A 23,006-nucleotide genomic window follows, 5' to 3' on the forward strand; every position below is an offset into this window, starting at 1 on the left:
GCAGACCACCAGCTTTGTGAGGTCAATCCTCATCATGACCAGGTGGGGCTGGGCGTGTTCCTTCTCTGAAATCTGGAGAGCAACCCCTAGCCAGTGTAGACCAGATCTGCAGAACTCTGGTCTTCCAGATGTTGCAGACTACTACTGCTTTATGGAAGTGAGTCATGGGCAACTGCCAACTGCCAGGAAGGACGGCGCAATGCCTTCCACATGCGCTGTGTCAGATCGAAACGCCATGGTGCATCTGAAGTACAATCTGAAGTACCTTGCTCTGCCCCAGCTGCAACAAAACATGTCTCTCCTGTATCGGTCTCTACAGCCACAGCAGGCACTGTAACCATCAACAGTTTGACATCACCTGCAAAAGGCGCACTTCTCCATTGTCTCCCAAGACAGACGGGTGCCAGCAACAACTCCCGTCAGCCCCAGCAAACAGGGCCCCTCTGGACCCTCAAGTGCAGATGGCATACAGTGATGCCAGGAGAGCCAGCCATCATTGCCCCTTCACCTGAGTAGTACAAGGAAAGCCCATTCCCAGCATTCCACAGGGACCTTTGGAGTGACCAAGAAACAGACCCCGGGGCAAAGAAAGGCCCAAGGCTAGGCTATGCACTGGGAGCCAACTTGATTCGTAACAAACCTTGGTCACCAAGGACAGGAAGCAACATTTCTGCACTGGATGACAGCATGTGCTAAATTTCTGATAAGTGGATTCATAGGCACTGCTTCAGGAAGATACCAGACAACAGATTCAGGGCAAGTAGTAGCTTGGGGTTGGGGAAAGAAGGCATTTAGACTGGGGAAATGGCAGCAGAGATGTTACCACTATCACAGAAACAGAAAACCAGGAGACCCACAATGCAGATATTCTGCCATGGTTTGGCCATCAGCTTTGAATGTTCCAAATCACGGGTGGGCAGAAGGCAGAATGGAATCAGCTGGTAGACTGTGGGTGATTTTGCAGTAGATCAGCATGGCTTTCCACATTCCCTCTGTTTAACGGTATTAACAACAATAGGACTCTTCCCCACTCCAGAATTAAGCTGATAAAAGGAATAACCCTTGAGGGTGACCAGACATAGGATCTATGTGTGGAAGGATTCTGAGCTCAGCTCCATTCTGGCACTCAAAACAAACCCCTCTCGGCTTCCAGATAACCCATCGCTCGAGCTTTCACCCAGATTTTTATTTATTTTTTTGCGCAAAGTTTCAGGGAACTTAAACCACATTGGCTATTTACTGAACATTCGTCCTGATTTCTTTGCGGGCAGATTATACAGCGTTGTGCCAAGCCATTCTTTTCCCACGCTTTTCAGTGAATTTTCTCTTATAGCAAGAATTCCAATTGTTGCATAAGAGCGCTAACCAACTTCAATTCTGCAAACCTGAATTTTTCGGCATGTGATTGAATGTCATGCTCAAATTGTGACAGTGTGGATGAGGCCCCCCTGGGCTCAGCAGCTGCTCAGAGATTTTTATTTATTTTTTAGTTCAAAATGTGTCTTTTACACCTGGATCCGGTTGTAGATCCTACAAGCCTGAAGTCTGTCTGCTGCTGTTATAAATGCAAACTCTTCCAAATGTTAAAGCTTGTACCCCCCACCCAAGAGGAGTCCCCTCTGTGTTTCTCTACATCCGTCGTTGAGAATTCTTCCCAACTGTTTTATGTAATTCACTTCCATAAATTATGGTGATGTGCCAGTAGCTCAGAAAGTTTTGAAATGAGGTTAGGCAAATGGATGGACGAGGTCTCTCAATGGCCACTAGTCGTGTCAGACTGGGGAGACACAGGTTCAAATCTACCCTGCTGGGCCATGAAGCTCAAAAATCTGCCTTAGGCCAGTAGTCATCAATCTTCAACCTGGCCAACCCCGCAGGGTTGTCGTGATAAAGAAAAGGAGAAGGTTGAAAGACCTTGCACACATTCATTTGCTCTCTGGAAGAATGGCAGGCCAGAAATGTAATAAATGAATGTATGGAATGGAACCTCCAGGTCCAGAGGCTGGCAGTCACAGAATCATGGACTTGTAGAGTTGGAAGGGACCACCAAGGGTCATCTAGCCCAGCCCCCTGCAATGCAGGAAACTCAACTAAAGCATCCACTGCGGATGGTCATCCAGACTCTGCTTGCAAACCTAAAAGGAAGGAGAGTCCACCGGCTCTACTGGGAGTCTGTTCCACTGTCAAACAGCTCTCAGTGTCTGGAGGTTCTTCTGGGTCAGAATCTCCATTCTTGTACCTTGAATTCAGTATGAGGAGGTGCTACCAGGTCAGAGACCACTACAGGGGCCTGGCAACCACGATTCTTAGCTGGGCTACCAAGGCCAGCCATCAGTGATGAACCTGTGGATTGGAACCCCAAATAAGCAGGCAAGTCAGAAGGAAACTGCAAATACACTGCACTGCTTGCTGGCCACAGTCCACTAGACCACATGCAGCGTTTGATTCTCAGAACGTCCAACACAGACTTCTTTATCTGCTCTGCACCGTGTAAAAATTGCTGGCAAAGGAACTGGCATGAAACGCCCCGGATAGATAGCACCAATCATTCTCGTATTATGCTTTAGAAGGTTCAAAGTGATTCACACATATTTTATCTCAGTAATCTTTGCAACCATTCAGGATTATTATCAATCCCTTATTGCCGGGGGATTGGGGGGGGAGGGGAGGAAAAGCCAAGGCTGAGAGATAGCGCCTTGCCTATGGCCACCAAGTGCGTTTGTGGACAAAAAAAGATTTCAGCCCTTGCCCCCTGCACTCCCCCAGTGCCCTCCAGACACTTTGGACTCCAGCTGGCTATGGCTAATGGGAAGGCAGCAAGACCCACAAACCATCAGATGTCAAGGAAATAAACAACTATTTGACTTTTAGAAGACATCTGAAGGCAGCCCTATTTTAATGTTTGATGTTTTATTGCTTTATTATTATTATTATTATTATTATTATTATTATTATTCTGTTGGGAGCTGCCCAGAGTGACTGGGGAAACCCAGTCAGATGGGCAGGGTACTATTATTATTATTATTATTATTACTATGCTGCAAAATGTGCAAACCCGTGGGTTTCACTCTCATTCCTACAGATCCTTCCTCCACCCCCCCAAAAAAACCCCCCTCACTTTTCCCATAAAGCCCTTGGCAACTGAAATACTCATTTTCTTTCCCTGTTTGCTCCCACAGCCCCACCTCCCCTTCCTCTGCCATAGACTGCAAGATCTGATGGCAGCTTAGTTGGTAGAGCATGAGATTCTCAATCCTGGGGTCATGGGTTTGAGTCCCACGTTAGGGGAAAGATTCCTGCATTGCAGCGGGTTTGACTAGATGACCCTCACGGTCCCTTCCAACTCTACAACTCTAGGATTGATTCTACCTCTTTAGGACAAGAAAGGACCTGTTCACATGCTGCAAAATCTAAGGTGCATCGATGGCACAGCGCAATTGCTCTCTTTCTTTTCTGCTGTAAGCAGCAACACTTGTGGGTCCAAAGCAGTAATACAAGAGGGAGATGTCAGCACTTTGCGGGGAAGGGAGCCCCAAGACTTGCAGAAGTACAATAAATAAATATATGAGCATGCTCAGTGTTCTGAGGAATGCAGACTGGCTGTTCGGGCAGGGAATGGAAAACCAGATGGGAGGGAGGAGGGATGCAATGGAGTTTCCTGGAGGCGGGCATGGGCTGTGCGGCTGGAACAGTGAACAGGAGCCGTCTACGCCGCGTTTGTTGCAGGTCCCACTTACTGGAACTGCTTTAGACAACGACAACAAGAGCTTTCGCTTACAGAAACGGTAAAAACAGATATGCTAATGGCACCCACGTAAGTAAGGGTCAAGCCTACTTTGACCCCAAGTTGCTGTCAGACTATCCGTCCCTTGTTCTCTTCTTAACAAAATGAACAGCAGCTAAAAGAACAGATCCGTTTGTCTCCCTTGAATGTAGGTTGCCATGAAAGCTGATCACAGCCACACAGGCTTTGCAAACTGAAGGCAGAAACCCCCAAACATGCCAAGGATCAGGCTACTTAGTGCTTTGATGACCATACACACCAACAACCCCTATTTGGCAGAGGGAATGCCTGTTTTCTAACTCACTCTCCCTGGGATAGCCAACACGGCATCTTCTAGGTTTATTGGACTACAATTCCCATCAGCCTCAGCAAGCACAGTCCAAGGCCTGGGGTGATGGGAGTTGGAGTTCAGAAACATTTGGACAGCCCCAGTTTACACAGCCCTACATTATAGGGAGAACTATCCGGTTGCCATTGCAAAAATTAGTTTGTATGTGTACACAGGTGCAGAAAGAAGAGGGGAGTTATTGCTTTGTTTTGTTTTTGTTCCTCTTTTTATTATGTATCTTGTGTTTTTATCTTGTATTTTTTATGCTGTGATCTTCCCTGAGCTCTTCGGACGAAGGACGCTATACAAATAAATAAAATAATCACCATCATCATCATTTATACTTCATTCCCCCCACCCCACCCTATGCATTTGAGAATGCTGATGTAAAGTGCTTCCTGACTGACCCTCTTGTGCCTAAGCATGCATATGAAGAACAACAAAAGAATAAAATAGATCCCTGCTTCTATTCCATTCCCCTCTACCCCCAGAAAAACATCCAATCCAGTTAGCAAAAAAGTACAGTGGTACCTCGAGTTAAGAACTTAATTCGTTCTGGAGGTCCGTTCTTAACCTGAAACTGTTCTTAACCTGAAGCACCACTTTAGCTAATGGGTCCTCCGGCTGCCGCCATGCTGCTGGAGCACAATTTCTGTTCTCATCCTGAAGCAAAGTTCTTAACCCGAGGTAGTATTTCTGGGTTAGTGGAGTCTGTAACCTGAAGCGTATGCAACCTGAAGCGTATGTAACCCGAGGTACCACTGTACTGCGGAGTATGGTTGGAGTTGCAGCTATTCTGCAATAAACACAGCTGGCTGCACTGGAAGATAAATCAGTATAACGGTACCTCACGTTACATTCGCTTCAGGTTACAGATGCTTCAGGTTACAGACTCCGCTAACCCAGAAGCAGTACCTCGGGTTAAGAACTCTGCTTCAGGATGAGAACAGAAATCGTGCTCCGGCGGAATGGCAGCAGCAGGAGGCCCCATTAGCTAAAGTGGTGCTTCAGGTTAAGAACAGTTTCAGGTTAAGAACGGACCTCCGGAACGAATTAAGTACTTAACCCAAGGTACCACTCTATATTAAACACTGTTGGGGGAGGGGAGGGACGGGGAGAGAAAGAGAGAGAGAGAGAAGGAATGAATGTAGGAAGGTACGCTATGGCAAAAGTCAGGGCAGAGCAAAACCTTAAGGCAGCCTTCCCAAACCTGCTTCCCTCCAGACATTTTGTGCTATGATTCCCATTCGCCCCAATTACTGCTGGCAGGGCTCAGCCAGCAGAGGGTGAGACTCAGGTTCAAGCCCCACGTTGGGCAAAAGATTCCTGCATTGCAAGGGGTTGAACTAGACGACGCTACTCTATGATTCTATGAACATCTGGAAGGCACCAGACTGGGGAAAGGGAGTGTTGAGCAGCACACAATCCTTGAAATGAGGGCAGGTGTTGCAAAATGCCCTGCACTCAGGATTAGATAGCCGCTGTTTTGCCACTCTGCCTCACAGGAAAAGGGGATCCTGCCTCTACACTGAGCCAGACCACAGATCCATCAACCGATGTGACTGGTCAGTTAGTTAAGTATTTCTATTGTTTTACTGGATGGGGGGGGCAGATGCCCACCTTGACTACTACACCCATGACTTCCAGCTCTAACTCTGTGGACAGGAAGCAAGGCAGGAGAAGCTGAGCTGCAGGGACGGAGGAGAGAGAGGAAGAGAACTCCGTATCACCATTCCCTGGAAAAAGTTGTGCAACGTTTGCGCTGGCAATTGGGGCAAGTGTATTGACTAGGGAGAGCATAAAAGCCCGTCATAAAATGGGATTAGGCGGCAGATAGCTCGCTGGCGATAAGGCAGCCACCAGGGGAAAGATCAAGGTCAGCTAGAGGCAAAACTGGAATGGCCAAAGAGAGTCGGGCAAACTTTTGCGGGGTGGGTGAAGGAAGCGGGGAGGGGAGAAAGAAGAGGAGAGCCCCCAGCTCAGAAAAGCAAACACCACACAAAACAAGGGGACTGAAGCTTGTGGTTAGAAAGGGAGAGAGGGCCTGTCGATGAGGGTTTTCTTTATCCTTCTCGACAAAAAAAGGCAGCACGTGCATTTCTTTATTTAGGATTGACTCCAACCAAGCTGTCCCATTGGCGCAAGGACTCGAACAACAGACTATCGCTGGAAATATATGAAGTATATACTTTCATGCTACAGGAGGGCCAGGAGAGTAAGGGCAGGGGGGCTTCCAAACTCAGCCCCAACTTCCAAGGACGCTCCTAGTATTGAACACGTCGTCCACTTATCGTCTTCTCCCCCCCCCCCTACATCCAGATATGGGCCAAAACTTCTTTTAAGCTGCTCCCCACGGCGACAACAGCAACATAGTCCCCATCTGGAGCTTGCAAAGAGCGCGTTGATGTCTTCCAATGTGTTCCAGCCCATCCAAAGGTCAGGTTACAATGGTTTAAAAAACAAACTTACTTGTAAATATCAGGGCTATCTGCCACTCGACAAATTTCTAATTGATTAAATGCCTGGCCTTTTTAATAGCTAGTTACTCAGTGAGAGTGTAAATACGCTTTTCGAAACTGTGCCTCTAAAGGAAGGGAAGGGCATCTCTTAAGGCGTGACTAAACAAGAAATCTTAAGGACATAAGAGGATGCTGCTGGATGAGCCCTAGGCCCCATCTAGTCCAGCATCCTGGACAATTAAGACTTTTGTGAAAGAGCCCTCTCTCCTCCTGCAATTTCCAGCAAGGAGAATTCAGAGGCCTCTGAACATAGGAGCCCTCCAGGATTTAGATACATATCAGCGTTGCAGGCTCTGCCCTGTGAATTAACTCTCTATTAATACTACTACTACTACTACTAATAATAATAATAATAATAATTTTATTATTTATATGCTGCCCACCTGACTGAGTTGCCCCAGCCACTCTGGGCGGCTACCAGCACAATATAAAAAATCAAACATTAAGAACTTCTCTATATAGGGCTGCTTTCAGATGTCTTCCGAAAGTCAGATAGTTGTTTATTTCCTTGACATCTGATGGGAGGGTGTTCCACAGGCAGGGTGCTACTACCGAGAAGGCCCTCTGCCTGGGTCCCTGTAACCTCACTTCTCGCAGGGAGGGAACTGCCAGAAGGCCCTCAGAGCAGTATCTCAATGTCTGGGATAAATGATGGTGGTGGAGATGCCATTTAGGGCTTTAAAGGTCAGCACCAACACTTTGAATTATGCTCAGAAATGTTTTGGGAGCCAGTGAAGATCCTTTATGGCTGGTGTAATACGGTCCCGGCAGCCACTCCCAGTCACCAGTCTGGCAGCCGCATTCTGGATCAGTTGTCATTTCCGAGTCACCTTCATAGAGCGCATTGCAGTACTCTAAGCGGGAGATGACCATTGCATGGACCACTCTGGTGAGACATTGTGCAGGTAGGTAGGGTCTCAGCTGTCATGACCTGCACCTCCATGGATAGCTGTGAGCCCAGAATGACTCCCAGGCTGTGCACCTGGTCCTTCAGGGGCACAGTTGCCCCATTCGGGAACAGGGAATCCTACCCTCCCTCTGTCCACCCAAACAGTACCTCTGCCTTGCCAGGATTCAACCTCAATCCTACCTTTGGAGATTCAGCAGGAACTGTCCCTGCCTTCTTTCGGGTGCTTCTTGAAAGCTGTACTTTTAAGACAATACATATTGCCTTCGCAATATGGATTTCTCCTTTTAGCCAACCAGGACTTATTGCTGTTTGTTTGCTGTTTTCAATTATGCTTTATAGATATTTACAAATTGATTTTGTTGTATTTTATGATGTGCGCTGCCTTGATTTATCGCATGCACGTGCATAATCATAAATGTTCAAAGAATCAAATAAGCCTGTTCTCACACTGAGCTATTTGTCCACCAGCCACCCCCCTGGGAAAATAGGACGCATCCAATTGACTACAAAGGAGCAAGGAAGTGGGGCGAGGGGCAGGGAGATCAGTTCCCACTGGCTCTCTGCTCAAACCAGCTTGATCAAGCTCCATCAAGGCATCATCTCTGCAAGACAGACTAGTGTGGGACGGGGAACACATTGGGCAGTAAGTGGTCTCCTTTCCCCAGCCCCATCTAGATAACCATCACAAATGCCTATCCGCTAGTCCCCTTTGAAGTTTTCCAAAGCCAGACACCATGACTGATGGACAGGAGAGAGGCAACTGCAGAGGTTGCAAATCCAGACACTGGGCAGCAGGGGCAGATCAGAGAGGGAGAGAGGGAGAGAGAAAGAAGTTTCACAACAGCTGGCAAAATGTGTCGCCTGCAGCCATCTAAGCAACAGTTCCATTTCCCAATATCTTTGTCTGCCAAGAACCCCAGGCAGGAAAGGTGCTTCCATCATATTACAAGCAGATACAAGACAGATAGACAGATAGGAGATATTGCAAAAGGGCAATGGAAATTCTTGGAAAGGTGGAGTGTTTCATAAGGAATATATTTATAACAGGGATGGGCAAAACGGAAATCAAGATCTGTTCTGGCACATCTCAAGGTGATCTGTAGTAGATCAAGCAAAATAAAAAGATTCCTTCCAGTAGCACCTTAGAGACCAACTACAGTTGTTATTGGTATGAGCTTTTGTGTGCATGCACACTTCTTCCGATACACGGAATCAGAAGTCACCAGACCCTTATATATAGTGAGAGGGTGGGGAGGGGTATTACTCAGAAGGGTGGTGGGAATGGCTGATGGGCTGAGATTGGCTTGCAAATGTACAGAGGTGTATATACAACCCCTTAAACATCTGGTCCCACAAAAACCTATGCCGCGATCAATCTGCCCTGAGATTTCTTCTTGCTTCTGTGACAGCACTGCAAGAGAGACTCCAGTTTCATCCCTGGCTGAGATCCACCTAATGTGAAATCAGGTGCCCAACAACAAATGCCCTGGGTTTTTGGGAACATAACCGCAGAGGCCAAGGAACATAAACAGATGAAGCTGTCCTACACAGAGACAAACCATTTGTTCATCCAACCTGGGGCTGCGGCTGGCAGTGACTCTCTGCAGTCTCAAGGGGGATTCTCCCCCCACAACCCCCTACCCCAATGCAAGCCAATGCCTCTGTTCTTCACCTGGAGATACCAGGAAAGGAACTCAGATCAGATGCTCTACCCTTGAGCTACGACTCCTCTCCAGTTACACAATCCTGAATGGTGCAAGTGTGATATTGCCGGAGACTCTGTTTTCCCCAGAAGGCTGGAAGTGGCACCATTGTCAGAAATGCAAGAGGAACACAGGCAAGGCCAGAGGGAGGACAGAAAGAATATTTAGGGAAGGGCTTGAACTCAGTAGCAGAGCATCTGCCTTGGCTGCAGAAGGTCCCTGGGAGTGTTCCCCATCAGAAACCTTCGGAGAGCTGCTGTCAGTCAGTGCAGGCATTATTGAGCTAGATCAGCGTTTCCCAAACCTGGGCTCCAGCTGTTTTGGAACTACAATTCCCATCATCCCTGACCACTGGTCCTGCTAGCTAAGGATGATGGGAGTTGTAGTCCAAAAACAGCTAGAGACCCAAGTTTGGAAAACAATGTGCTAGATGGAGCAATGTATAAGGAAGATTCCTATGTTTCTGAAGCGGCAGTCCAGCCATTGTTTCTGACCATCTTTCCTAGGAAAAGACAACAGACGCAGGCTGAACTTTTTCTTCTCCATCACAGACTTTGGCCTAGACAGGTACATTTTTATCAGTAAGTACCTCCGCAGATTCTAAGAATCTGAAACACTTCCCTAGCTTTAGACCTTCAGGAACAGCAAACAGAGACTATGCAACAAGTTTAAAGAGAGATTTTCGCAGACCTGGATCAGGACCCCGGACTTTTGCCTCCCTCCTGCAGCTCCTCAGTCCCAAAAGTTTCAGTTAAACAAGGTTTCATAAGAAGAGATCTGCTAGATCAGGCCAAACGACCATTAGTCAAGCATTCTCCTCTCACAGTGGCCAATCAGATGCCTGCGGGAACCCGCAAGCAGAATCTGGGCGCCACCGCAGTATCCCAACTTGTGACTCCCAGGAACTCGCATTCAGAGGCACATTTCCTCTGACAGTGGAGGCATGACAATGCCAGCAGGGCTAGCAGCCCATGACAGTCCACGAACTTGCCTAATCCTCTTTTTGGAGCCATCCAAGCTGGTGACCACCGCTGACTCTCAGGGGAGCAAACGGAATAGTTTTGTCTTCGTTTAAATATTTTTATTGATTTTCATTGTTCACGCCACGCATTAAAAAAAAAGCACAACTCACAACACATCAACCACTTTGCTTAAAAATATCAGTTCAAATTCTCTCTGGGGACTCCAAAAAACCTTTACGCATAAGCAGAGTTTGGAATGGCCGTCTGTCACGGATGCTTTAGCTGAGATTCCTGCTTTGCAAGGGGTTGGACTAGATGACCCTCAGGGTCCCCTCCAACTCTACGATTCTAGGATATTACCATGAAATCTCAGGGGGTTATAAACACAATCTTCTTGAGGCATATAATCCAAAAACAAACTGCATAGTGTATGTTTTCTGTGGTGTGCTTTCTTTTGCCAGTCCTAAGATGCCAAAATTCAGAGTCATTGGATGCCCATGGGAGAGAATATTATGAGGGAGGGAGGAAAATGTCTTCCTCCCCACTTTCTCCACATGCATATCTAGACTTTCAGGTAGCCAACAGAAAGATTGCAAAAGCAGTCTACAGCATCTATACTTGGACCTGCGTGCATACTCTTGTAACTCACTCTATGTGGGGCTGCCCTTGAGACTGACCCAGAAACTCCAGCGGGTGCAGAATGCCGTGGCAAGGCTCCTTATGGGGTCCTTGCCACGGGATCACATTCACCCAGTGCTATGCCAACTGAACTGGCTCCCAGTGGAGTACAGGATCAGGTTTAGGGTGCTGGTTTTAACCTTTAAAGCCCTATACAGCCTAGGACCCTCGTACCTACGGGACCGCCTCTCCTGGTATGTCCCACGGAGGACCTTACGGTCCTCAAACAAAAACATCTTGGAGGTCCTGGGCCACAGGGAGGTTAGGCTGGCCTCAACCAGAGCCAAGGCTTTTTCGGCTGTGGCCCCAATCTGGTGGAACGCTCTGTCACAAGAGACTAGGGCCCTGCGGGACTTGACATCTTTCCACAGGGCCTGTAAGACAGCTGTTCCACCAGGCCTTTGGCCAAGGCACAGTCTGACCCCCTCCTTTGGTAATCCTCACAGAACTCTAGCCCAATGGTTGCCATTAATTTGATTTTGAATTGATTTTAGAATGAATTGATTTTAGAATGCTGTGTTACTTTTATTGTTGTTAGCCGCTCTGAGCCCAGCTTCAGCTGGGGAGGGCGGAATATAAATAAAAAATTATTATTATTATTATTATACATGCATTTACCTTTACCATTTTTACATTCATACATATGTATGTAACAGACACCTTATGACAAAGGCCATTGTGACCAGGGACAGATGACTGAACAGGCTAACAAGGCCGGTGATTAATTTCCCCATGGGACAGGGTCATCACAGAGAATGCAACACCCACAGAGCACTCGCCTGCGTGTGATGTTTCATACGCAGCACTTTCCAGGGAAGTCAATTTGGTTGCAAGTTGCAGCGTGCAAGGTAACTGAAGGATTATGAATGAGGCTCTGGCAGCTGAATGGATGGTTGAAAAGTCTTGAATTTCAGGTGGCGTGGGAAGACGTATGTAGCTTTGACACACCGGCAGGTTTGTCGCCTGATGGTGATGTAGTCATCAAACAACAACTATTCATAGGGTGAACCAAACTTAAGCGTTCAGAAAATGAGATGCATCAAGGAACTGTTTCTGTTCCTGAAGTCTCCTTTTCCCAGTATCTAAGGCCGATTCAGAAGAAGAAGAAGAAGAGTTTGGATTTGATATCCCGCTTTATCACTACCCAAAGGAGTCTCAAAGCGGCTAACATTCTCCTTTCCCTTCCTCCCCCACAACAAACACTCTGTGAGGTGAGTGGGGCTGAGAGACTTCAGAGAAGTATGACTGGCCCAAGGTCACCCAGCAGCTGCATGTGGAGGAGCGGGGAAGCGAACCCAGTTCCCCAGATTACGAGACTACCACTCTTAACCACTACACCACACTGGCTCCCAGTGTGATTCACCCAGTCAAGTAACAGCTTGCATCTGTGAATGGACTCAAGTGCTCAGCCTAACCTTCCTCCCAGAGTACAAGTTTTGAACAGGCAGTCTTCCACAAGACTCGCAATCATTGGCTGCATTTAACCAGAAATCCAAGGCTGCGTATACTGTATCATGATTCAACTCTCCCCGAAATCCTGTGAGGCAGACCAGGCTCAGAGTTGTTGGCTGGCTCAAAGTCACCCAGTGCGTTTCACAGGTGACTGGAGCTTTGAACCTGGGCCTCCCCAGCCCTGGTGCAACACTCTCACCACTACACCAGGTATGGGAAACCTGCAAGTCTACAGATGCTGAATTCCAACTCCCACCAGCCATAGCAAACATGCCCAATGGCCAGGGGTGAGGGGAACTATAGTCCAGCCATTTGGGACAGCGCAGAGGACGATCCCTTATACCAAACTGTGTTTGAAATTAGCCAGGTGCATTTTGCGACAAAGTGAAGATTCCTAGGTGCCTTCGGGAGGTACATGCCTGGGGATCATTGGATCCTGACTGTTTTTACACACCAATACCCTATCCTGTATTATTCTATCAGTTGCATTTTATCTGCACAATCAGAATGAATTTCAGGAACCAAAATGCTTTTTCTGTGCAGCCTGAGCAGGAGCAGTCACCGTTAAGAAAAAGAGGTCAGAATAGGCCAATATTTATGTGTACTGTCCTTAGATCAAGTGACTCCAATGGTGGGATAAGTCCCACGATTGGAATGTTAAAATGGAGGGATACAATCTATTTCAGAGAAACAGACCAGACAAGAAAGGAGGAGGAGTGGCGTTATATGTCAGGGATGTGTATACCTGTGAAGAGATCCAAGATTTAGAACCTCAAAGCCAAAGTGAGAGCATTTGGGTCAAAATTAAGGGAGAGAAGAATAACAGAGACCTCATTGTGGGAGTTTACTATAGATCCCCAAGCCAAACGGAGGACATAGATGATGCCTTCCTGGAACAGATGGCCAAGCATGCAAAAGGAAGGGAGATAGTAGTAATGGGGGACTTCAATTACCCAGATATTTGTTGGAGGTCAAACTCAGCCAAGAGCATAAGGTCAAACAGATTCCTCACTGGCCTTGCAGACAACTTCATTGTCCAGAAAGTGGGAGAAGCAACAAGAGGAACAGCCATTTTAGATCTGGTCCTAACCAATGTCGATGACCTGGTTAATGGGGTAGAAGTGGAAGGATCATTAGGCGCAAGTGATCATGCTCTTCTGAAGTTTACTATACAACGGAAAGCAGCAGCCAAGCATACTAGGACTCAATTTCTTGACTTTAAGAAAGCCGACTTCATAAAACTTAGGGAAGTGCTGGGTGAGATCCCATGGACAGTAATACTAAAAGGAAAGGGAGTTCATGATGGCTGGGAGTTTGTTAAGAGGGAGATAGTAAAAGCACAACTTCAGGCAATACCAATGAGACGGAAACATGGAAGGTGCCTAAAGAAGCCAGGGTGGCTATCTAAAGAACTTTTAACTGAGTTAAGATTAAAAAAGGATGTGTACAAAAAATGGAAAAGGGGGGAAACCACCAAAGAGGAATTCAAACAAATAGCCAGCACGTGTAGACACAAAGTCAGAAAAGCTAAAGCACAGAATGAACTCAGGCTTGCTAGAGAGGTTAAAAGCAACAAAAAAGGCTTCTATGGGTATGTTCGTAGCAAAAGGAAGAACAAAGAAACAGTGGGGTCACTCAGAGGAGAAGATGGTGAAATGCAAACAGGGGACACAGAAAGGGCTGAACTCCTCAATGCCTTCTTTGCCTCAGTCTTCTCCGATAAAGAAAACAATGCCCGACCTGAAGAATTTGGAGGAAATGATTCAGCAGAGGAAACACAGCCCAGAATAACTAAGGAGATAGTACAAGAATACTTGGCTAGTTTAGATGTATTCAAGTCTCCAGGGCCAGATGAACTGCATCCAAGAGTATTAAAAGAACTGGCAGATGTGATCTCAGAACCACTGGCAGTCATCTTTGAGAATTCCTGGAGAACAGGCGAAGTCCCGGCAGACTGGAGGAGGGCAAATGTTGTCCCTATTTTCAAAAAGGGGAAAAGAGAGGACCCAAATAATTACCGCCCAGTCAGTCTAACATCAATACCAGGGAAGATTCTGGAGCAGATCATTAAGCAAACAATCTGTGAGCACCTAGAAAGGAATGCTGTGATCACCAATAGTCAGCATGGATTTCTGAAAAATAAGTCATGTCAGACTAACCTGATCTCATTTTTTGACAGAATTACAAGCCTGGTAGATGAAGGGAACGCAGTGGATGTAGTCTACCTTGATTTCAGCAAGGCATTTGACAAGGTGCCCCATGATATTCTTGTAAAGAAGCTGGTAAAATGCGGTCTTGACTATGCTACCACTCAGTGGATTTGTAACTGGCTGACTGACCGGACCCAAAGGGTGCTCATCAATGGTTCCTCTTCATCCTGGAGAAGAGTGACTAGTGGGGTGCCACAGGGTTCTGTCTTGGGCCCGGTCTTATTCAACATCTTTATCAACGACTTGGATGATGGACTCAAGGGCATCCTGATCAAATTTGCAGATGACACCAAACTGGGAGGGGTGGCTAACACCCCAGAGGACAGGATCACACTTCAAAACGACCTTGACAGATTAGAGAACTGGGCCAAAACAAACAAGATGAATTTTAACAGGGAGAAATGTAAAGTATTGCACTTGGGCAAAAAAAATGAGAGGCACAAATACAAGATGGGTGACACCTGGCTTGAGAGCAGTACATGTGAAAAGGATCTAGGAGTCTTGGTTGACCACAAACTTAACATGAGCCAACAGTGTGACGCGGCAGCTAAAAAAGCCAATGCAATTCTGGGCTGCATCAATAGGAGTATAGCATCTAGATCAAGGGAAGTAATAGTGCCACTGTATTCTGCTCTGGTCAGACCTCACCTGGAGTACTGTGTCCAGTTCTGGGCACCACAGTTCAAGAAGGACACTGACAAACTAGAACGTGTACAGAGGAGGGCAACCAAAATGGTCAAAGGCCTGGAAACAATGCCTTATGAGGATCGGCTAAGGGAGCTGGGCATGTTTAGCCTGGAGAAGAGGAGGTTAAGGGGTGATATGATAGCCATGTTCAAATATATAAAAGGATGTCACATAGAGGAGGGAGAAAGGTTGTTTTCTGCTGCTCCAGAGAAGCGGACACGGAGCAATGGATACAAACTACAAGAAAGAAGATTCCACCTAAACATTAGGAAGAACTTCCTGACAGTAAGAGCTGTTCGACAGTGGAATTTGCTGCCAAGGAGTGTGGTGGAGTCTCCTTCTTTGGAGGTCTTTAAGCAGAGGCTTGACAACCATATGTCAGGAGTGCTCTGATGGTGTTTCCTGCTTGGCAGGGGGTTGGACTCGATGACCCTTGTGGTCTCTTCCAACTCTATGATTCTATGATTCTATTCTATGATTCTATGACTTTTCTTCATTAAGTTCTCAAAACTCAACCTAGCTCAAGGTTGTCATGTGAATCAGTCCAATGTTTAACTAAGAATCAATCATAGTCAGCCTATTGTTTGAAAAATAAGTCTTGCAACTACACATTCCGTTTTGGCGACTGTAACCTTGGTTTAAGGAGCCACTTGGCACCTAGGTTATATATCTGAGTTTCTAACATTGATACCAAGTCAGGCCATTGGTCTGTGTAAAAAGGTAAAGGTAAATGACCCCTGGATGGTTAAGTCCGGTCAAAGGTGACTATGGGATTGCGGCACCCATCTTGCTTTCAGGCCAAGGGAGCCGAGGTTTGTCCACAGACAGGTTTCTGGGTCATGTGGCCAGCAGGACTAAATCGCTTATGGCGCAAAGAACACCATGATGGAAACCAGAGCATATGGAAACGCCGTTTACCTTCCCACCACAGCGATACCTATTTATCTACTTGCACTGGTGTGCTCTCAAACTGCTACGTTGGCAGGAGCTGGGACAGAGCAACGGGAGCTCACTCTGTTGCGGGGATTCAAACTGGTGACCTTCCAGTTGGCAAGCCCAAGAAGCTCAGTGGTTTAGACCACCCGTGTCTAGGTAGCTAAGTACTGACTGGCAGTATCACTTCAGGACTTCAAGGCAGGATTCCTTTCCCAACCTCACCTGGAGATGCCGGCAACTGAACCTGTGACCTTCTGCAACTGAGCTAAGGCCCCTCCCCAAACATGTGGTGGGCTACAGGTTCCCCACCCTTGTGGTAAACCATGCAGGCTCCCCATGCAGCCCTGAAGTAAGGGCAGCTTTGCAACCTGATCAAAGGGACCCATAGAAAACTGGCTGCAATGACTTGATGGCAAAGATTATTAGGCAATAAGTAGTGGAAGCCAGGAAATGAGCAGAGATGCAAAAGCCAAAATCAGTGGTCGTCATGCCCTGCTGAGGCTGTGTGTGTGTGTGATACATGGAAGAACAGAGGACGAAGGCATGACAGCAAGAAATTGGACATGCCCACAGCTACACAATTACGGAGCTGGGAGAGCCGACTACAAGGGAAGATTAAAGGAGCTAAATATGTCTAGCCAGGGGCCGGTGCCAGTGGCAAGCATTTGAGTGGTGTTAACATGAGATTAGGCGGAAAGGCGATGGGAGCAGAAAGTAGAAAGGGGGCGGGGGGGCAGATCAGTAAGCAATTTGGAAAGTTTCGTTTGTGGTCAACAGCACATGTCAGATGCAGCGGCAGAAGGAGGAACCCCAGCTGGAGGATCAAGGCCCATGTAAAAAGATGCCAGGAATCTGTTTTGGTCCCAGCGGAAAGATGGATTCAACAGCCGCTCTATGAAGGAGGCATAATGAGGTGGTAGAATTTGGGGCAGTGTGACGTTCAGTTGAAAGTATGAATGTCTACCCATCACTAACTTCTTTTAATATTCCCCACATCAACAACAGCAACAGCAATTTGCTCTTCACCAGCAGGTCCCAGGGTGGGTTACGACAACTGAAAATACAGTTGTAGAATCACAGAATTGTAGAGTTGGATGGGTCCCAAGGGTCATCTAGTCCAACCCCCTGGAAAAGCCAGTGCAGGATTGAAAACAGTTACAACAGATTACAGTTGCAGGAATTGGGTGAGTCCTGAAAACACCGGTCTCAGGGGTCAAAGGCCAGAGCAAAGAGGCAAGTATTCAGCATTTGCTAGGTGCGCACTGTAGCGAGGGAATTCCGCAACTTAGGGGCCGCCACAGAGAAGGCCTTCTTCTGGAAAGCCTATTGATGTATATCATTTTTTCTGGACCACTCAACTCATGCAAAATAGTTTGCAGAAGTTATTTGAATAACCTGTGTTTGGCCACTTTAATAATTTGTTTTTTTAATGTTTTCATTTTCATCTCAGAGGTGGAGTAGTATTTCACTACTGTCCTGGATAGGTCATCTAAAGGTTGTTGGGAGCCCATCTTTTCCAGCAATATCCCAGGGACCTTCCTTGAAAATTCAGCACGCTCTCTGTCTCCTTCCTCACAAGCTGCCTCTAGCACAAGTTGCTTATGGCCCTCATATTTATGGGACCGCCTCTCCTGGTATGCCCCACAGAGGACCTTAAGGTCCATGAATAACCATAGTTTAGAGCTCCCAGGCCCTAAGGAAGTCAGACTATCCTCCACCAGGGCCAGGGCCTTCTCAGTGATGGCTCCGACCTGGTGGAATGCTCTGTCCCATGAGACCAGGGCCCTGCAGGATTTAAATTCCTTCCACAGGGCCTGTAAGACAGAGCTATTCCGCCTGGCTTTCAATTTGAACTTAGCCTGATCTTTTATTCCCCTTCCTTCCCCCAGGGCAGGGTATAAATAAATTATTATTATTATTATTAGCCATTTTGTACATAAAGCTACGAAGACTCCAGATCTTACTGGACTACATCTCCCATCATCCCGGATCATTGGCTAGCTGGCTGGGGCTGATGGGAGTTGGAGCCCAACATCTGGAGGGCTGCAGATGTGAAAGCAGACCACGCATAGGCATTTGTCTTCCCCACAGCTTCAAGAAGAAGCTAACCTGATAGCAATCCTATCCAAACACATAATTTAGAAACGAACCGATGTTTTTACTATTTGCTGGTTTTTATTCGTTATTAGTTTTATATTGTTTGAGGTAGATTCCTTTGGGTTTTTTAAGTGCTTATTTCCCCCCCTTAAAATAAGAAACAAACACAAGTCATCTTCATAGCATGTATTCAAGTAAGACTCCCCTCCCTTGAGACAGAAAGCTGAAGCTTTAGCTAATTTGAACTAGAATACAAAAAAGGGAGGTGTGAGGAAGTCGAGGAAACAAGTAAATGAAAGATAAAGATATGGAAATTGGATGTGTTTCTACGTGTTTTTGTTTTTTCTTGTTGTCTTGATGTATTGTTTTTTCTTTCTATTTTTGATATACTGTTTGTTAATTTTTTATTGTTTTTTTCCCTCTCATATTTTTCCCCTGTAACTATAAAACCACTAATAAATATTATTATAAAAAAAGAGAGAGACAGAAAGCTGAAGCTTTCTTTGCATGACTGCGCTGCCACCTCCCCTGTCAGCGGCAGACAGTCTTGACTCTTTCCAAACTGTCAGTAACAAATGTCCAAGTCCCTGACAGGGAGCTCTCATGGACACCCCTGCCCCAGGAATTGTCCCCCAATGCACTCAACAGCAGCTTTGCCTTCCTCTGTTCCCCGTGGCAAAACCACGCTTTACTCCGGGCAATTTTTCCCATGCCAATGTGAAACCAGTTCCTAAGGCTCCTCTCCTGCAGAATGTCCTGCCAGCTGCAACTGATCTTTCCAGGATGAGAAATCCCCCTGCCTGCTTGTCATGCCTTGCTCCTGTGATGCCCATCTTTTTTTTCTTTCGAAACAAAATCGTTTTCATAATAATGAAAAATGTACAAAAACAAGACCATATTAAAAAGAAACCCCAGAATTATTATTTTTAACCTGTCTCACATGTCCTTCTACTGCAACAATTATTTTCTGAGAAGGAAACTAAAGCCAAACTCAGGCAGGCAGGCAGCATGTTGTTTTTTTAATAATAAAAAAGTTTGCAATGACACTGCAAGACCAAATTTGAAACGACCTCTTTCCAAACCCCATACAACACCTATAATATTAGGGGAAAGACACCAGCCTCCCCCCCAACCAAGATATCCATCTTATTGCTTATTTTGTTTAATATATTTAATCCCAAACAGGATTCATATGCTCCCTCCCTAAACACAAGCCCTGGTCAACAATCTTAAAACGGCTTGAATGTACATTGCTGGATCCCATTTAAGGGGCGCAGGTGGCGCTGTGGGTTAAACCACAGAGCCTAGGGCTTGCTTATCAGAAGGTCAGCAGTTCAAATCCCTTTGGCGGGGTGAGCTCCCATTGCCCAGACCCTGCTCCTGCCAACCTAGCAGTTCAAAAGCACATCAAAGTGCAAGTAGATAAATAGGTACCACTCCAGCGGGAAGGTAAATGGCATTTCTGTGTGCTGCTCTGGTTTGCCAGAAGCGGCTTAGTCATGCTGGCCACATGATCCAGAAGCTGTACGCCGGCTCCCTCAGCCAATAAAGCGAGATGAGCGCAGAAGCCCCAGAGTCGGCCACGACTGGACCTAATGGTCAGGGGTCCCTTTACCTTTTTAGATCCCCTTTGGCAATGCACATTCAAGATGCCCTGCTACCCACCTCTAACCAGGGACCCACAAGTGGCCTTATTCACACACACCCAAGCATCGCCTTCTCTGTCCCTCTTGCCACCCTGATCTGCACCACCCCCTGGTGGTACCCACCACCTTAAAATCCCTTGGAAAATGGCTTTCTCCCCACATTTAGCATCCTGTTGGGAAGGAAGCCAAGGGCATGAACCAACAGCCCCACAACCATGCCATCCCTGTTCGGGTCTTTTGAAGGTGGGGTTGATTTGCAGCTCATGAATGCCTTTGAGTCCCATAAACCCAGATGCGTAGGAACGGGCTTGGAGCAACAGGGATGGGAACTCGGAGAGAGAGGGCAACAACTAAGTGGCAGAACACATGCTCAGCATGCAGAACGTCCCGGGTTCAACGCACAGGTAGAACTAGGGACGACCCCTTTAAAGAGCAGCTGCCTGTCAGTGCAGACATCACTGAACAGGAATGGGCTAGCGACCTGGCTTTCCACAAGACAGCTCACTCCTGCCGCTAACTCTAAGGTGCAAACCTAAGCGATCTTTGGAGCAAGCAAGTCTGGCTGAGTTCAATGGAACTTGCACCCAGGGAACAGCGCACAAGAGCGCAAGCTACTTAGCGCCCGCTCCACCAAGCGGTCTTTTGAGGTGCCACGCGACACTCCCCGCATGCTCAGAAGCACTCTTCTTCTTTTTTGCAAACCGGTCCCGCGATTCCCCTCCTCTGAATACAGCAGCCCTGTTTTCCTCCGCCTCTTCCCCCAAATCCCAGGACTTGACCGTGAAAAAGTCCTGGCTTGAAGGCAGCCTTGGGAACCCGCGAGCGGCGAACGGCGCTCTGCACGCGCTCAAAGGCACTCTCTCTCCTCTCCTGCTGTGCAAAGAAATCCCGGGGCTGAGCGCCGAGGCAGAGCCCCCCGCCCGGAGCCCGCCCCACTCACCAAGGTCTGCTCGTACTGCAGCGCCCGCTGCTCCAGGCCGCTGTCCGCCGCCATCGTGGCCGGCTCCGGGCGCCCCTCTCCCGCCAGCAGGCTCCTACGAGCAGCCCCGGCAGCACTCGCTGCGCCCTGCGCCCGGACGCCTGGCTCCTCTCCTCGCTTCTCCCCACGCCCCCAGCACGGGGCGGGACCGGACTGGCTGGCAGGGGCAGGCCCGAGGGAGGTCCCGGGGCAGCCGCTCCGCCTCCACCGGGAAAGGCGCCGTCGCTGCGGAGGAGGAGGAGGAGAGGAGGAGGCGGACTGGCGGGACGCTTGGGGAGGGGCCGCAAGAGTTGCGTCTTGGCGGGGCAACCCGACGCCCACCAGCCCGGGGCGAAGATCTGCAAGCCGGGAGCGCGCGTAGGTGGGACGGTCCCATCCCGGGCACGTTTACACGGGAGAAAGCCTCCCTGGAGGTCCGATATGGTACTTCCTCTCGGGTTAGGCGCGCGGAAGTTCGCAGCCAGGCGGTATTACTCGCGAGGAAGCCACTTTGAATCAGCAGAGGTTACCTCCTAAGGAGAAATGCAGAGGACTGCGCAGCCATCGAAGTTGCAGCGGGGAGGATTGAGAAGTGGGACCCTATCCTCTCTCTCCCCCCACGCACCATGTCGTCTTTATTCTCAGTATAACGCTGCGGGGGGTGGGGAGGACCAAGCTGACCCTCCTCCCCACGCGCGCACCCGATCCTGTTGCAGCAGGATCCAGTGGCTTCCTGCAGTGATCACTTTTCTCTGGCCTTTCGTGCCCCCACCCCTCCCAGCCGATGCCGGAAGGAGCTGAGGTTAATTGCATAAAGGGGGGTTTATTTCTATGCCGCTTTTCACTCACACGAGTCACGGAGCTGGTTACAAACAATAAATAACAATAACAGAATAGAATATCACAACTGCAACATAAATCATACAGGATGGTTTAAGGCATCATCAGTAAAACAATTGCAAATTATCAGTAAAATTACCTCCTCATATAAAACACTAACAAAGCAACTAAAAAAATTAGGCACAGCCGCAACAAAAGTCATTTTATAAGATTCACAAAGCTTCACAGTGCTCATAATCCACAAAACAATATTAGCAACGAAACAATTATTAGCAACAACGTTGGCAACTAGCAACCAAAACCCGGCTAAGCACTGTTGAGTTCACACACACTTTTACTTCTGGCCTGTCTGCCAGTGGCCCGTGGCCCCTGGAAGGTTGCTTGCAAGGGAATGCCCTTGAGTTGGAAAAAGGCCCTCCCCCTTTTTTTAAAAAAATCTAATTTGCATGTTGCGCCTCTCCATCTTCTGCACATGTGGTGTACATTGTGAATGGGTTGCCCCTTCCTAACCCATATTGTTGAAAATATTGTTTCAAAACTTGGTTGCCTCCCTGCCTCCCTCTGCCGAGTGGTGGCAAGCAGTGGCGTAGTGTGGGTTGTCAGCACCCGGGGCAAGGCAAGTAATTTGCGCCCTCTAACCCGGGGCAAGGCAAGTAATTTGCGCCCCCCCCCCCACTGCACTGTCCCTCCCCCAGATAGTCCCTCCCTCTCTCTCCGCACCGCACCACACGCCTGGCACCCTCCACAGTGGGCGGCGACCCGGCGGCTCGGATCGGATTCGCACAGCCAGCACTGCAGTGAGAGAGAGTGAGTGAGCCAGGTAGGGGCAGAGAGCTGCGAGTGCGAGCATGCCCCCCCCCCCGATGTTGCGCCCGGTGCGGCCGCCCCCCCCCTGCACCCCCACGCTATGCCACTGGTGGCAAGAACCCATGGGGTCCCAGGCACTCACCCAAGGTCTGTGGTCCTTTGGAGAACAGAGACACGGCAGAGACTGTCATAGCTTTAAGAAATGTGATTTATTTCCCTAGTAGTAGTAGTAATAATAATAATAATATTTTATTATTATTTATACCCCGGCCATCATCTGGCTGGGTTTCCCCAGCCACTCCGGGCGGCTTCCAACAAAGTATTAAAATATAGTAATCTGTTAAACATTAAAAGCTTCCCTAAACAGGGCCACCTTCAGATGTCTTCTAAAAGTCTGGTAGTTGTTCTTCTCTTCGATATCTGGCGGGAGGGCATTCCACAAGGCGGGTGCCACTATCGAGAAGGCCCTCTGCCTGGTTGCCTGTAACT

General features: G+C 47.9%; 1 protein-coding gene across 2 annotated transcripts in view; it reads right to left on the reverse strand.

Annotated features, from left to right (window-relative positions):
• Positions 1-21,103, reverse strand: part of CLCN2 (chloride voltage-gated channel 2) — a 73,973-nt gene extending 52,870 nt beyond the window's left edge. The window contains exon 1 of one of the 2 annotated variants that reach the window (XM_083442037.1): positions 20,853-21,103. In XM_083442037.1, the coding sequence (XP_083298163.1) occupies positions 20,853-20,906 (54 nt within the window). In that variant the 5' untranslated portion in view covers positions 20,907-21,103. The remainder of the gene's footprint in view (positions 1-20,852) is intronic. The other variant, XM_083442038.1, reaches the window with a different exon arrangement.
• Between the last annotated feature and the right edge of the window lie 1,903 nt (positions 21,104-23,006).

Source organism: Podarcis tiliguerta (assembly GCF_965153285.1).
Source record: "Podarcis tiliguerta genome assembly, chromosome: 5".
In the NCBI taxonomy this organism is placed as follows: domain Eukaryota; kingdom Metazoa; phylum Chordata; class Lepidosauria; order Squamata; family Lacertidae; genus Podarcis; species Podarcis tiliguerta.